Here is a 14,762-nt window from a genome sequence, read left to right as displayed (position 1 = left end):
GGTTGTTGTTTCTAGGTAATTTTTTTCTTTGAGTCGATGATCATGGGGGTTTCTTGAGTTTACAATATTCTGTTGACTATCAGATGCAAGTTAGCGACTGATTTAGGTGAAATTGTTGGTGACATGAGAGGTGGAAACACAAGTTCAGAAAAAAAGCGTATATGAATTTATCCGCATAGCAAAAGCTCAGACAGCTCCAATAATATATTCATCAGGTTGAGGGGGAGGAGAAGGTAAACACAACACACATACCTTGTAGTTATCACTCATTATCCAGTTCGAATCATTATTGGGGCCGTAGCCCTGAGGTAAGAGAGAAGAGCAGTTTTGGTGAAAGTTGAAAAGCTTCCTTTTTAGTGTCCTGGCTTAGTCATGGAGTTACCGCTGGTTCTTCCGCCTACATGCAAGAGCTAGTGGGAGCTCATATTCTGCCTGACAAATATTATGGAGCTTATCGTAATTGTTGTACACCACGTACTTTTGTCTTTAGATATCTCTATCTTATAAGGACTCTGCCCCATTTCCCTTGCCCATAGAGTACCAACCAGAATCTACCATCCCCAAAGGATCCCAAATCCCTCCATAATCCTGTCCATCACCTCCATCACCTCCATCACCTCCATCACCAGCTCTCTACTCCTATATTTTTCCAGCTCAAAAAATGGCAGCAGATCGTACGATCCGACCAGCCCTGATTGTGGTAGACATGCAAGAAGATTTCTGCCCTCCAGTGAGTTAAATAAATTCAATAGAAGGCCATATATGCTAATAAGCAAAGTAGCATGGGTCACTCGCCGTGCAAGGGGGCCGCGACATTGCCTCAATAATCAACACTCTACTTGCAAAGCCAGGATTTGTCGCGCGCATCTTGACCAAAGACTACCACCCAACGGACCATATCTCATTTGCCAGTAATCATCCAGGGCCTGATAACCAGCCCTTTTCTTCATTCGTCACAATGAGCAACCCCGCTCTAGGAAAGGAATCAGAAACAAAACAACAGCAACTATGGCCCGTCCATTGTGTGGCTGATACCTCGGGCGCAGATATTATCCCAGAGATTGACACCTCTAGCAAACATCTAGTTGTTCACAAAGGCATGCGTCCCGAGGTTGAGATGTACTCTGTGTTTGCGGATGCCTTCGGGAACTGCGATCATGGAACCAACGCACATTCGGTCAGCATAGATGTCGCCGCGACTCTCAAGAGTCAAGGCGTTACAGATGTATTTGTTGTGGGCTTGGCTGGGGATTATTGTGTCAAGGCTACTGCTCTTGATGCTGCCAAGGTTGGATTCAAGAGTTGGGTTATCGAGGAGGGAACCAAGTGTGTCGTGTCTGCTAGTTGGGATGCTGTTAAGGGGGAACTTGAGGCTGCTGGAGTGTCTATTATCTCTATGAATGATTCCATTATCAGGGAGCTATAAGCAAAGTGCAGATATTCTTATTTTCTTTCATCCTACTTCTATCATGCAATTTTCCCCTTTCAAGTGTTTGTTGTGTTTGTTGTGTCGAATATAGATTCGGTTTTAGATCTCATTCTTTAACTACTGTGTAGGTCTTACGATAGTGCTACAGATGTATAGACGGTGGAAATGTATCTTTCACATGGATGTGTTAGTAATAGTATGTCGGATACCAAAATAGATTAGTTGGAGAAGTGATCGACAACTGCCAGAAACGTTCCCAACTTCATCCCCCTTTCCGCACTACTGCAGAGTGACGTCGTGTCAAGGGGGGAGATTCACCACTCAACACTCGAACATATCATATTTTACTACAGTAGATCAGTTCAGAACTCAATCTACTCGCGATGCTTAACTTTAGGCGGCCATCTATGCCCCCAGTCAGCACACTCAACGAGAAATCAACCAATGCCGATGCCGATGCCGATGCGGCGGCCCTGAACTTCCACGATCACAGCATACCCTCCGAACCCCTCCCATATTGGCTGGTCAATTTACCTCGGTCGCAATGGACGGCCGAATGTCCTAGCTTTCTACGTGATCAATCTCCAAAAAATATCCAATGTCTCTCGACCCCTGATCACCTTTATATCCGACAGGATTGGGAGCAAGTGAAGGAGATCACCAGTTGAGTACAGCTACTAACTAGTTAGTAATGTACTCAACTCACTAACTATAACTTGTGAATCCTAGGTACCAACCAGATTGATCGGTTCCAGCGCGTCCCAAGCGAGCTGCGCAAGTATCTGGAATACATGGCGTACATCAAAGCGGAGTATAGATCCGTCATGAGGTTTGTGGTCAAGGAAAGACTGGGTTGGGGGGATGGCAATTGGGAGGATGTCAAGCCAAGAGGTGGTCCTTTTGAATACGAGGGTATGGCACAGGTCACCAGATTGGGTTTAAGACCACGTGAAAGACTAATTCACTGTCTAGAGGACATCCGAATCATATACAACGACTGGCCATACGGTGTGGACAAAGACATCATCCACCTGGTAGTGTGGACCAAGTTCGACCTGGAAGATGATCCAACCACAGATGACCTAACGGCAAGTGCCCGGGCAGCCATAGAGAGCTATGTGCAAGACACATTTTGTTCTCGGGTACCAGCCGAACAGGTATGGCAGAAAGTCGACATTAGTATGATGAAAAGCTGACAACATAGGTGGTCTGGTTCAAGAACTGGAAGTCACTGAAGTCTGTCCCCGGGATAGAACACTTCCACGTCATGCTCCATCGTCCCGATATGGCATTTGTTAGGGAGATCACCCGTGGAGATGTACCGCTGATCGAACGGCTATGATAGCCACGAGTTGACAAACTTGATTGGATTGAAGATAGAGAGGGAAATTAGAGGGAAATAGAGGGGGAAAAGGGGGTGGAATCATTCTCCTTTTCTGCATGTCCTAGGTTCATAGGTACCAAGCATCATATAGTTACATGCAGCCGTACAAAGTATACGAATACGGTACTTGTTGAATTCCCCGCCAAGCCATGCCCCTCATTGACGATCTTTGGGGGGAAAGGTTGAATGAATATGTATATGCAGCATATATCAAGAGGTTTAGATGTACATTTTGAATGCCATGAATGTTTAGGTGAGAGAGAGATATCTACCTAGTTAATGGTATAGTTATAATCCTAGTAATGCTAGTACTAATCCCAGTAATTCCAATTAGAAAAATACGTCACTTCCAAGGTTGGCCCCTCTTTGAAGCTAAGCATTTTACATTTCAATTCGGTCTTTTTTTTTTTTTTTTGTAGAATAATTTTTAGTGTCTTTTTTAGTGCCTTGTCTTTTTTTCGTTTTTTTGTGTTTTTTTCCACTTCATCGTAAAAAGCCCGTTTCCGGAATTTCCGCCACGAAGTCAGCTGTCTCAGTTTTCACTCAGGCATCTATATTTGATTTTTTGATTCTTCTTTTTGTTTAATAAATGTTGCAAAGCTTAGGAATTTAAGGAATTCCATATAATTCATTTCCGAACGCAGTCATGCCGGTTCCGCATCTCCGCCGTACTTCGCAGAGTGAGTTTGTCTTCCCCCTCTTTTTATCACACTGTCATACATTCAATTATTTGATATTTGATATTTGATAATTTCAACATGTCAACTAACGCAGATCCAGGCAGATCATCCATGGAAGATTCTCCGCCAAGTGGGGAGGACGAGCTCGTTGAGCCAGATCAGGGAAATGGTGCGTGCAAAGCCTCAATAACTCCGGGACATACAACTGACTTGATATGCCTCTGTAGTTCTTTCGCACATCATTTCTCAGCTACGGCCGGGTGCCGACCTGAGTCGGGTCGTCTTGCCGACATTCATCCTTGAGCCCCGGTCTATGTTGGAGCGAATCACAAAGTGCGTTTACATCCAGCTCTCCAGCTCCTAGCTAGCTTGCATGCTAGCTAGCTAGGAGCTACCTGCTACTATTGGGATATATCAACTAACATAAGAGCTTTCATAGCTTCATGGCCCACCCTGAAACCCTCCTTCCTATGTCGACAATTGAGGATCCGGTTGAGCGCTTTATCTCCGTGGTCAAATTTTACCTGAGTGGGTGGCACATCAAACCTCCGTATGTCGCCCGCTTACTGTCTGTCTGCGAACACATTCTGATATTTGTATAGAGGAGTTAAAAAGCCGCTCAACCCCATTCTTGGAGAGACCTTCACCTGTTATTGGGACTATCCCGACGAAACCCGCGCCTACTACATCTCCGAACAGACCTCCCACCACCCGCCGAAGTCAAGCTATTTCTTTGCAGCGCCGGAGCATAAAATTCGCATTGATGGAACACTCAAGCCCCGCAGCAGGTTTCTGGGCAACTCCGCAGCTAGTATTATGGAGGGTATCGCCATTTTGCGGTTGATGAACCACGGAGATAAAGAAAAGGGTGAAAGATAGTATGTTGCGCCGGTTTTACCTATGGACCTTCCAGTCACTGACAAACACTAGTATTCTGACCCAACCCAATATGTATGCACGCGGCATTCTTTTCGGGAAGATGAAGTATGAGCTTGGCGATCACAGCTACGTGCGTTGTCCTGAGAACAATCTGGTGGCCGATATCGAGTTCAAAACCAAGGGATATTTCTCCGGTACTTATAATGCAATTGGGGGAACTATCAAGAATGAAAAGACTGGGGAGGTGTTATATGAACTCTCCGGATTGTGGAATGGGGAGATGGACCTGAAGGATGTTCATGTACGTTCCGTATACTTTCAATGTTCTTCTGGATTCAAAACTGACCGAGAACAGGCCCACAAAAAAGACATCTTGTTCGATGCGACACACGCCAAGCATACAGCTCCTTTGGCCCGCCCCATGGAGGAGCAAGGAGAGCGGGAATCGCAGCGATTATGGCATAACACGGTTCAGGCGCTTTTGTCCCGAAACCATGAAGCTGCAACGGACGAAAAGACCAAGATCGAAGACCGCCAACGAGATGAGGCCGCGAAGCGCGCCGATGAGGGAGTCGAATGGCATCCTCGGCTTTTCCGTCCCATCCAAGGCGGACCTGGTGGACCGGATGAGGGCGAAGAAGACCTCGACTGGATCATCAATGCTCAAGTGTAAGAACAATTCCTCAAACCGTAAGAACTATAACTGACAGTCCTAGCGACATGCACGATCCCCAAGTCGCCACCAAGCAGATCCTATCCATCGCACCCATCCTCCAAGGTCAGAAGGAGTCATCCCAATTTCACATCCCGCCGCATGACCCCGATGGTTCCGCTTCCGCGAACTAGGACCCTAGGCATATCCCTCCACAACCAGCTAATGCCACACCCTCAGGCTCCGAGACAAAAGCAGATGCCACCCAAAGCACCGTGGAACGGACAGATACTCAAACATCAGAAGTGGAGAAGTTTGTAGACGCCGAGGAAATCTCATAAGCTAGCACGAAAAAGCCCCATTGCGTCCACCTCCGGCCCCATCCATGCTATCACCGACTTAATCAAACACCTGGTCGGTTGCTCAGGTCGCCTTTTCCTTCTCTCGCCTCCTACCTGTGAATGAACCCTAGTGGTTATCACACTCCCCTCTCCCCCCTCCCTCCCCTTCTCTCATTCTGCCATGATGTAGTCAACCTGCGCAGAAATACCCAGCACAGCCACAACTCGAGGCGGCCGATGACACGACCATTGTGATAGTTCCCTCTGGTGTTTCAACACAGCGTTTTTCTCGGTCACCATGCCGCTCCCATTGCTGGATACCCGATCTGATTTTATTTAAATTTCCAAAATCATCAAAATACTTTTATGAAATCTCAACTGAACATGAGCACATCCCTAGTGGAAATGAAGAGGTAGGTGGCCAGGTTTAATACAGCGTAGAGGCATAAATACAATAGAACAAGACGAATAGTCATTGGGAATATGTAAGACGTTGAGCGTTTTCTGCATTTTATACACTTAGGGCTTGGTATTTTGGACCTTTCTTATCAATATCTCCGTTTACCCTCACCTTTTACTATGTAGTCTCCGGGATTCTTGCCTCTCTTGTTCACATCCACAGTATTGACTTTTGATCGATTAATTTTGTGTCTTCTCTGTCCATTACTATACAAAGCTCTCCTAGAAGAGAGGGATATCACAATAGATGGCAACTAACCCATGCCACCAAATATTACCATACAAAGACAACCGAAACTCCCCATCCGCTATCCGAATACATACAAAACGCCGCGTCAAACCATTCTTTACTCCCGGAAGGACATACCCATCAGAAAGCCGCACAAAGCTCATGAATACAGCTCACCCCTGTATCCAGCCCCACGCTCTAGATCTCGCCGCCGATTAGGCCGCGGGATAGCACCAGCAGAGCCAGTATAGGCCAAGCCAGAGCCCGCCGCCGCCGAACCCGCCGAAGCGATCGATCCACCACCGTCATATTCCTCCCTCTCCTCCTCAACCAGCATCGTCTGCTCCTCAATCTCCTTCTCGGTATCCTCACGCAAACCCAGTATATCCGGCGGGATAAAGCTCATCTGGACACTGGGTGCACCCTTGATATACCTCAGCTGTTCATGAACAGCCTCGACAAGACCCTCAAGGTACGCGCGGGTATTCTTATTATCAAGCTTGCGCATCTCCGACAGGGGCGGGAAGAGCGAGAAATCAGGACCGAAGTGGTTTCGGAAGGCGACAGAGTCCGGGATCGTGGAGTCAATGATGTTGTCAGCGTCCACCAGAATCGAGGTTTCGTGCGCCCATGCGCGGGAAACGTTGCGCGGCGTGTAGCCACCGCCGCCAACGACTAGCAGAGGCACCCCGAAGGTCTTGGTGTATGCGACACAGGCGCCGTGCGCGCGCACGTTCAGGTTGAAGCAGCCTAGTCGGTCGCAGCCTAGACTGTCTGCGCCGCATTGCAGGACGATTGCGCCTGGTTGGTAGGTCTTCATGCATGCGCCGATTACCTCTTTGAAGAGGTCGATGTAGGAGTCGTCGTCGATACCGTCGTTGAGCGGGACGTTGATGGCGTGGTGGGCGCCTGGGTTGAGCGGGTGGGCGGGGCCGGTGTCTTCGCGTGCACCGGTGCCGGGGAAGAAGTTGTCTTTATCGTATTTGTGGAAGGAGACCGTGAGCACGCGATCGGTTGACCAGAAGGCCTGCTCGACGCCGTCGCCGTGGTGTACGTCGATATCGATGTACATGACGCGTGGGTGGTGGCGGAGGAGCTGGAGTGTGCCGAGGACGATGTCGTTGACGTAGCAGAAGCCGCTCGCTTCTGCTTTTTTGGCGTGGTGCAGGCCGCCGGACCAGTTGATTGCGATGTCGGATTGGTCGTTGCAGAGCTTGCGCGCGGCGTCGACGGTGCCGCCGGCGTATAGCGAGCAGTAGCTGTACAGCCCGTCGAAGATGGGACAGTCGTCGCCAAAGTTGAAGCGCACTACGTTATCTGATTGCTCGGGTTTGTCTATGTCGCCGGGCATGATCTGTTGCAGGAAATCGAGGTAGTCTCGCTCGTGGAAGTCGGCCATTTCCTCATAGGTCGCTGCGCGCGCGAGATACAGGTCCATGGCGTGGTGCATGCCGTATGCCATGACGAGCTGTTTGGTGAGCGTGAGGCGCCATGGCTTCATTGGATGTGACTGGCCAAAGTGGTGGGGCTCGACGGCTGGATTGGCATGCCATGATACCCGGTAGCCTTTTGGACGCGCTATTTGTAGGTTCTGAAGCTCGGCGATGGACTTGTGGTCGATGGTGAGGGTTGGGGCGGAGGGCGATGCATATTCCTGAACAACGGAGGAGCGAGCCATCGAGGCAGATATTGGTAAACGATCAAGAATCACGGGATTAGCGCCGAAACGTTCATTTTAGATGGAATAAATGGAATTCGAGATGGGACCGGAGGAAGTTCATGACTAAGCAGATCTGCGAACCCCCCGGGGCCAAATTCTTACGAGTTACGACGTTAGTTAGTTAGGTAGTTACCTAGGTAGGTAGGTATAAAAGGAAGGAACAGATAAAATAGGAAGGAGCAACGCAGGTATTAATCTGGAGATATTCTAAGGTTAATATAATCAGTTACCTACCTACCTATATCACCGCTACATACTATACTGCAGTTCAGTAAAAACTACGATCCAAGTGCCCCGCTTGAAATGCCGAAGTTCATACAATATACTAATCAGGACCAGGGTCTGCATACATATCTAACATTGCCGTATTGTTTGAGTTTTTCTTTTGTGGTAATTGTGGCATTGGATATCTGAAATCTCTGACATACTCCAAGGTTAATTCGCTCAATATCGCAACAATCGACATCTAGCAATCAGATATACACTGATTAATCTTCGCCGAATCGATACCGAGTGTAGATATATATAGTAGCTGCCTAGGTGCCTTGGAATGTTGATATAAAGATGATGGCATAAGGCAGCGGTATCGGCCCAGTGGCTCTGGATAAGTGGAGAGTGCGCTTCATCGAGGGATTGTAATTGCATGAAAGAGCCCACGGGTGGGGAAGCGATGGTCAAAAGCTTGTCTCACACGTGCGTGACAATGCCTTCCGTACGTCCGGAGAGAAAACTATTCGCGCGGCTCATTTTCTGAGGTGAGCGTATATCAAACCCCCGAGTTTTCACTTAGAAAATAGCTATACGTATATCGGATCTGTCCGGCAAGTCACTACCATCATCTGTTAGCATAAGACAACAATCATGGTTCTTCCATCGTCAGCGACCAGCCTGCGGCGATCTCTGCAGGATCCTCAGGTATTAATCACAGCCCCAGGAGTCTATGACGGAATGTCAGCACGACTAGCACTGGCCGCAGGCTTCGATGCACTGTACATGGTATGCGAGAGATCAAGACATCCCCGCCAAAAGCCCCGAGCTAACACCAACTAGACAGGCGCCGGAACAGCAGCCTCGGTACATGGCCAAGCAGACCTCGGAATCTGCACGCTGAACGACATGCGCGCGAACGCAGAGATGCTAGCAAACCTCTCACCGCGCACACCGCTGATCGCCGACGCCGACACCGGCTACGGCGGGCCGATCATGGTCGCCCGCACGACAGAACAATACGCGCGGTCCGGCGTGGCGGCCTTCCACATCGAGGATCAGGTACAGACCAAGCGGTGCGGGCACCTCTTCGGCAAACAGCTCGTCGACACAACAACCTATACCAGTCGAATCCGGGCAGCTGTGCAAGCGCGCGAACGGATCGGCAGTGATATCGTGATCATTGCGCGGACGGACTCGCTGCAGCAGCACGGCTATGAGGAGAGCTTGGCGCGGCTGCGGGCGGCGAGGGATGCGGGCGCGGATGTCGGGTTCTTAGAGGGCATATCGTCTCGGGAAATCGCTCGCCGGGTTGTGGCCGACCTTGCGCCGTGGCCTTTGCTGTTGAATATGGTGGAGCATGGGTCCACGCCTTCGATTTCTGCGAAGGAGGCGAAGGAGATTGGGTTCCGTATTATCATCTTTCCTTTTGCGACTTTGGGTCCGGCTCTCCTGGCTATGCGGGAGGGGTTGGAGAAATTGAAGCAGGATGGCTTGCCTGGTCTTGATAAGGAGTTAACGCCTCATATGTTGTTCAGGGTCTGTGGGCTGGATGATAGCCTTCAGGTGGATGCGGCTGCTGGTGGTGTGGCATTTGAGAGTGGCGTGGATATAGGGGAGAAATGAACGGAATACCGCCACCTGCTATACCCGGTTCGGGCACAGTTAGTACTCGACGGTGTATATATTTGTCAAAGTTTGATTTTTGTTTGTGAAGGCACTGGCAACTTCCTCTTTGAAATATCGGTCTGTAAATAAGTAAGATCGTCTCCACCAGGGTTCGATTTTCTCATCCACACTCATTACAACAGTACCAGGAAGTAGTTGATTCTTTGAAGAGTCTTGAATTATTCGGGTCTAATCAAATTTACCGTTGAAATGTATAGATCCATGTGGTTTTCTTTCATGGTTAGGGTAATTGACAGGCAGATTTAATTTCCCACAGCCAATAAGACATGTTGCAGATCGACCGAACCAAGGATCTTCTCGTATCAACCTTGGTTTTGTTTTATTTACGATTTTTCAACACTACAAGGGTGTACTTGGAACATAAATACATGTAATTTTAAGATAGACATAGTATGTTGTAAGAGATAATCTAAGACGCTCTTTCCCTGTCAACCGCAATTTACCCGGAAGCCTTCCTCCCTTGGCTCTTTCCTAGAATCGCCATTAGAGAAGACAAGACCAGATCTTAGATGCGCAGAATAGTAGACTCTGTAAACCACCAACCTTCTTCAACCACCAAAGTCTGTTGTCGAGTTCTTACACGAAGTTTTCTTGGCCCCGGTTGGGAGGCCAGGATATTGCAAGCAGTTTTTTGTTTGACCTTCTTATCTGCTGGAGCATGACAATGACCATTGCAGACCTCGCCCGTGGTTGGGCTTTCAGGTAAAGTACACGGAAAGCCCATGTGTCCTGTCACACTGGAGATGGCTGTTTCAAGCCTTCGTGTGCATAATTACTGATTCATTATCCGTAGGTTGCTTGGCCCGCGCCCTCCAGCCCGACCAGAACCAGAGCCCTCCGACTTCGCCTTCAGCGCCTTAATGCGCTGCCGCCCATCACCCTCGGCCACTCTGTGAGTTGCGGCTGCTCATGCTGCCATACTCGCCGGTTTAACCGGATGACTCCGTTGGAGGAAGGCCAGGTCTAAATTGTAAGTAAGGAGTACACTTCAGCATTAACACGAAGCAGATATAAAAGCCATTTACTTGCATTTATACAATATACATACCAAGGCCTGAACAAAGCGAAATTCTCTATCTGCAATTGCCTGGCAATGGAAAGGACTAGCATTGTATCTAGAGTTCGATGAGCCATCAATGCCGAAATTCAGGTTTTTTCAGTGTTTCTTTACTGTTTCTTCACTTTTTCTTCACTTTTTCTTCAATTCTAGTTCACTTCTACGGTCTTTCCATTCACTCTTATCCTTACTTGAATATACATAGCGGGAAGTCCAATGTTACCTTTGTACCATAGTGAAACCAATTGTGATATGGGGCGCAGGAGTCACCATATCTATGCAACCTTTCAATTTCAACGCATAAACCACTGTCAACCATACTGGTAACATGTTATATTTTGGGGATTAGTAGTAGCTACCCGTCTTTGTTATAGAGTAATATTCGGTTTAGAAAAGTAAGCAACCGCCGAGGAAGTAAAACCAGGGTGTAGCCGTAATCAACCCTTTGGATCTCATCGTTGACTTGCCGCCAAGATATACAACTCCGCCTGAGGAATCGCGAGGGAGCAATTGGAAGAACTATTTGCGGGGATCTTCACGCTAACGTTGTCCGAGAGCAAGAGCCGGTCAACTGTTTCAGAAAGTCATATTTGCTGCTACTGTTCCCAGTTTTGTGTCGCTGTTATAGCCCTTTCCATAATCTTCCTACGTACTATCCCATCAAAGGTTTGAAGTTGTTGTACTCCGGTGAGTGCTCGTTGTCAATGAAGAGTAAGCTCGCATCGCCAGCATTGCATAGTTGATCTGCCTTATCCTTAGGTTCTGTCAAATCGGTATCGGAACCACATGTCTTCTCGCTTAGAATCATCGCTATCGCTAGATGACTCGAAGTTTTGGAAGGCAGGGGGAAGGGGTTAAGGAAAGGGGAACTATGGAGTAGAACGAAGGTGCCAGCCAAGCCGCCGCTGAGGTCCGGTAGAGGGTGCGTCGGTATAAATGCCGAGGTGAGTAGTAGAACGGTTGGCAAATAGGCGGCCAAAAACGGCCATTTCTCTAATTTTAAGTAGTAAAGTGAAAGCTTCTATATAACAAATATATAGGAACATATATATACTATATACATTCAGAGAGTATAATAACGATATATGTTGTATTGTATTTTAATAAGAGAAGGGTTTTAGATTCAAGGGCCTGGGTACCTGCATCAAGTGAGGAGTTTGCTAGGGACGGGTTCCTGCACGAATAGCCCTAGTGTTTCAGGAAACGCCTGTAACAACAAAATATACCCCGTATACGAGTACCGGTCATACCGAGGATATAATATACAATATAACTACGGAGTACGGACGACAATGTTGTACTCTGTATAGAATATGGGGCCTTTGAAAAGCCAAGCGCGCTTAAAGTTTTAGTAAGACTAAACACATGAAACCGCCTCACGAGCATCCAGCCCCCAGTTTGCCGAATTTGAAGGCCTGGATTCTCGGGGTGCCAGTTCCGGCGTGTGCCATTTTATGGAGACAACCGGGAGACTCGTCATGTGGGTGGAGAATGGCTTAGACGCTACCAGTAAATACAACAAAATGGGGGTGCCTTACAGAAAAAGATATCGAGGGTCCATCGACCGCGTAGGGGGGGTGGGGGGAGGTCTGGCCGCAGATCAACGGCAGAGATTTGCCTTCCTATGTGCACATCCGTGGATACAACTGATACGATGAGGACAATCCTTATTAATTGTAACAGGGAGTGTAATGTAATCTGTCAGAAGTGCGTTGGGTAGGGACATGGCTAACTCAAGAGTTAGTTGACCATTGTCCACGTAGTTATCGTCGACGTGGTGATGAGTTGTCCCCATTTAAGATTGGCTTGGGATTCGTAAGACAGTTTAGATCCTTGCTGTGCACTTCGCCGATTGGTGTATGTGGGGAATTTCGGATGATGGGGATAGAAGTTGTCTGAAATTACAACATACATATGTAAGTTTGAATGTACAACGTATTTTATACAGAAACGTTGGTCATATTGGTCATATTAAGGCTCATACAACATATGTTATAACTAGATGTTGGGCTGTGATAAAGTCGAGTCATCTCATCCACAGGTATCTAGCATTCCGATCGTACACGTGTTTGACATCAGGCAACTACTCCGTAGGTATAAGTCCGTATGTTGTAGAACAATATGAATCCCAATAATAGGAATCATAATAATAGAACATAATAATAGAGAAGAATAGGAGAAACATCCTTTGAACCCCTTATCCCCCAAGTAACGAGTACCTGCACAGCCGCGATGAGAGGCATAGTATAGCCAAGTACACAATACCAAGAGAATAGAGTCTGGGCCCTTGACAGCCAACCAATCAAACAATAGGAAAAAGGCGCACGGCCGAGAACCGTCAGGAACCAGCCAATCATCAATCGAGTGCCCCTGATATTATGCCCTGGTGGAGCCTTTTTTTGTTTTTTGGGTTCAGGCCCAAGTCCTGACCCGTTGGTGTGTAACTTGGTATTGTACTAATAGTCCCCCCTAGTCCACTTTCTTCTCTTCTTCTCTTTTCATCTCTCTCACACACACATTCATTTGAATTGAATTTTCTTCTCTAGAGCTTTCGCTCAAGTCACTCCTTTTCAAGTTCAATAGTTCAATTCCGCAAAATGCATTTCTCCAACTCTATGCTGTTGATGACGGCGCTGACCGCTGGGTCGGCTGTCGCTCGTCTTCACGGCCACGACCGCCGTCACGCCCACCCCAGAGGCGTCAATGTTGTCGAGCCCATTGTGCCTGCTCCCGCTCAGGTTGCCGATGTTGCCGATGTTGAGAAGCGTGGTGATAAGGTTTCCGCTGTCATCGATGGCAAGCTCGTCTCTTGGATCAACAACTGGTTCGGCGGCTCTGATTCTTCTTCCTCCGAGGTTGCCGAGTCTACCGCTGCTCCCACTTCCGCTCCCACTCCCACCGTCGAGGCCACCACCGCCGCTGAGGCCATCTCATCCGTCAGCGCCACCCCCGTTCCCACTAGCTCCTCCAGCTCCAGCTCTTCTGGTTCCAGTAACTGGGCCAACTACCCCTCCGACGGCAAGTACTCCACCACTGGATTCGGTTCTTCCACTGCCAACAAGCGCGTTGGTGCCCTCGACTGGGACTACATCGGTAATGTCGGCAGCCCCTGGGGTAGCAACATGATCCGTGTCGAAGAGGACGCCGCCAGCGAGTACAAGCACGTTATCCGCTTCGAGAACGACAACTCCAAGGCCTGGACCGTCGTCATGTGGAACTCGTACGGCCCCAGCGGTGGTCTGAACGGTTTCTGGAGCCCCAACAAGGCTCTGAGCTTCACCGTTGAGCCCGGCCACAGCATCTTCGTTGCCATCGATGACGACTCCCAGGGTGGTTGGGGTGCCTCCGAGGGTGAAGGTCTTCCTACCAACTTCGTCGGTGAGTACGCGTCCACCTGGGGTGAGTTCGACATGAGCAACTCCCAGAACGACGGCTTCTCCGGCTGGGACGTTTCCTGCATCATCGCACAGCTCGCCGACATGCACATTGCCGGTATGCAGATCTGCAACCATGAGGGTGAGAAGTGCTCCTCCATCTCTCAGGGCGCCACCAGCGTTGTCAGCGCCTACACCTCCGCCGACCAGGGTAAGCCCGACAAGGCTATTGCCCAGTCCGCCGGCCCAGTCCGTCTCGTTGTCAACCTTGGCTGGTCCTCTTAAATGGCCACGCCGTCGTTGGTCTTTTTTTTTTTTTTTTTCTCCTTCCCATTTCCAGCAATCTTCTCGTCTCTACTGAGATTTTGTCTTTCTTGCGCAAATGGTTCAACGCTGAAGGTGTCTTTGTATCTTCCCCTGATTTGGTGTGTGCGTGCGCAGGTCGCTTGCCCCAGCAACCATCCTGGCCACATATCCGTCCATCTTCGAGCGGCTCTTCGACGGCTACCCTTTTTTTGCTGCTGAAGGGTTCATACATATCTTTTGTCATGATTACTTTTTTTCTTTTTCTCTGTACATATACCATCTGAACCATCTGATTTGAGAGTTGATATCGTTTCCTTTTTATTTTCATTATTTTTATCTTAAAACTAGTTACTGTG

The 14,762-nt window shown here is 48.5% G+C and overlaps 6 protein-coding genes across 6 annotated transcripts; 5 read left to right on the top strand and 1 right to left on the bottom strand.

Annotated features, from left to right (window-relative positions):
- Positions 1–661: 661 nt before the first annotated feature.
- N7516_004699 (nicotinamidase) lies at positions 662–1,426 on the top strand (the record flags this gene model as incomplete). The annotated part of the gene is made up of 2 exons (XM_057217419.1): positions 662–730; positions 782–1,426. 2 exons carry the CDS (start codon positions 662–664, stop codon positions 1,424–1,426), a joined length of 714 nt encoding a protein of 237 aa, XP_057079302.1.
- Positions 1,427–1,812: 386 nt separating this feature from the next.
- Positions 1,813–2,771, top strand: N7516_004698 (GIG1 family protein; the record flags this gene model as incomplete). The annotated part of the gene is made up of 4 exons (XM_057217418.1): positions 1,813–2,092; positions 2,159–2,341; positions 2,402–2,586; positions 2,634–2,771. The coding sequence occupies 4 exons, from the start codon at positions 1,813–1,815 to the stop codon at positions 2,769–2,771; spliced, it is 786 nt and encodes a 261-aa protein (XP_057079301.1).
- Positions 2,772–3,571: 800 nt separating this feature from the next.
- On the top strand, positions 3,572–5,365 carry N7516_004697 (OSBP family protein; the record flags this gene model as incomplete). The annotated part of the gene is made up of 8 exons (XM_057217417.1): positions 3,572–3,662; positions 3,721–3,826; positions 3,933–4,043; positions 4,096–4,371; positions 4,424–4,673; positions 4,728–5,041; positions 5,089–5,150; positions 5,265–5,365. The coding sequence occupies 8 exons, from the start codon at positions 3,572–3,574 to the stop codon at positions 5,363–5,365; spliced, it is 1,311 nt and encodes a 436-aa protein (XP_057079300.1).
- An 848-nt stretch (positions 5,366–6,213) lies between these two features.
- Positions 6,214–7,731, bottom strand: hosA (histone deacetylase HOS2; the record flags this gene model as incomplete). Its single annotated transcript, XM_057217416.1, has 1 exon — positions 6,214–7,731. The coding sequence occupies one exon, from the start codon at positions 7,729–7,731 to the stop codon at positions 6,214–6,216; it is 1,518 nt and encodes a 505-aa protein (XP_057079299.1).
- Positions 7,732–8,634: 903 nt separating this feature from the next.
- Positions 8,635–9,606, top strand: N7516_004695 (isocitrate lyase/PEP mutase family protein; the record flags this gene model as incomplete). The annotated part of the gene is made up of 2 exons (XM_057217415.1): positions 8,635–8,769; positions 8,824–9,606. The coding sequence occupies 2 exons, from the start codon at positions 8,635–8,637 to the stop codon at positions 9,604–9,606; spliced, it is 918 nt and encodes a 305-aa protein (XP_057079298.1).
- A 3,717-nt stretch (positions 9,607–13,323) lies between these two features.
- On the top strand, positions 13,324–14,385 carry aspf4 (allergen Asp F4; the record flags this gene model as incomplete). Its single annotated transcript, XM_057217414.1, has 1 exon — positions 13,324–14,385. The coding sequence occupies one exon, from the start codon at positions 13,324–13,326 to the stop codon at positions 14,383–14,385; it is 1,062 nt and encodes a 353-aa protein (XP_057079297.1).
- Between the last annotated feature and the right edge of the window lie 377 nt (positions 14,386–14,762).

Source organism: Penicillium verrucosum (assembly GCF_028828655.1).
Source record: "Penicillium verrucosum strain IBT 35672 chromosome Unknown utg000001l_segment0_segment0, whole genome shotgun sequence".
NCBI classification, from domain to species: Eukaryota; Fungi; Ascomycota; class Eurotiomycetes; order Eurotiales; family Aspergillaceae; genus Penicillium; species Penicillium verrucosum.
The sequence above is the reverse complement of the archived record's forward strand: the minus strand, read 5'-3'. Positions and strand labels throughout refer to the sequence as shown.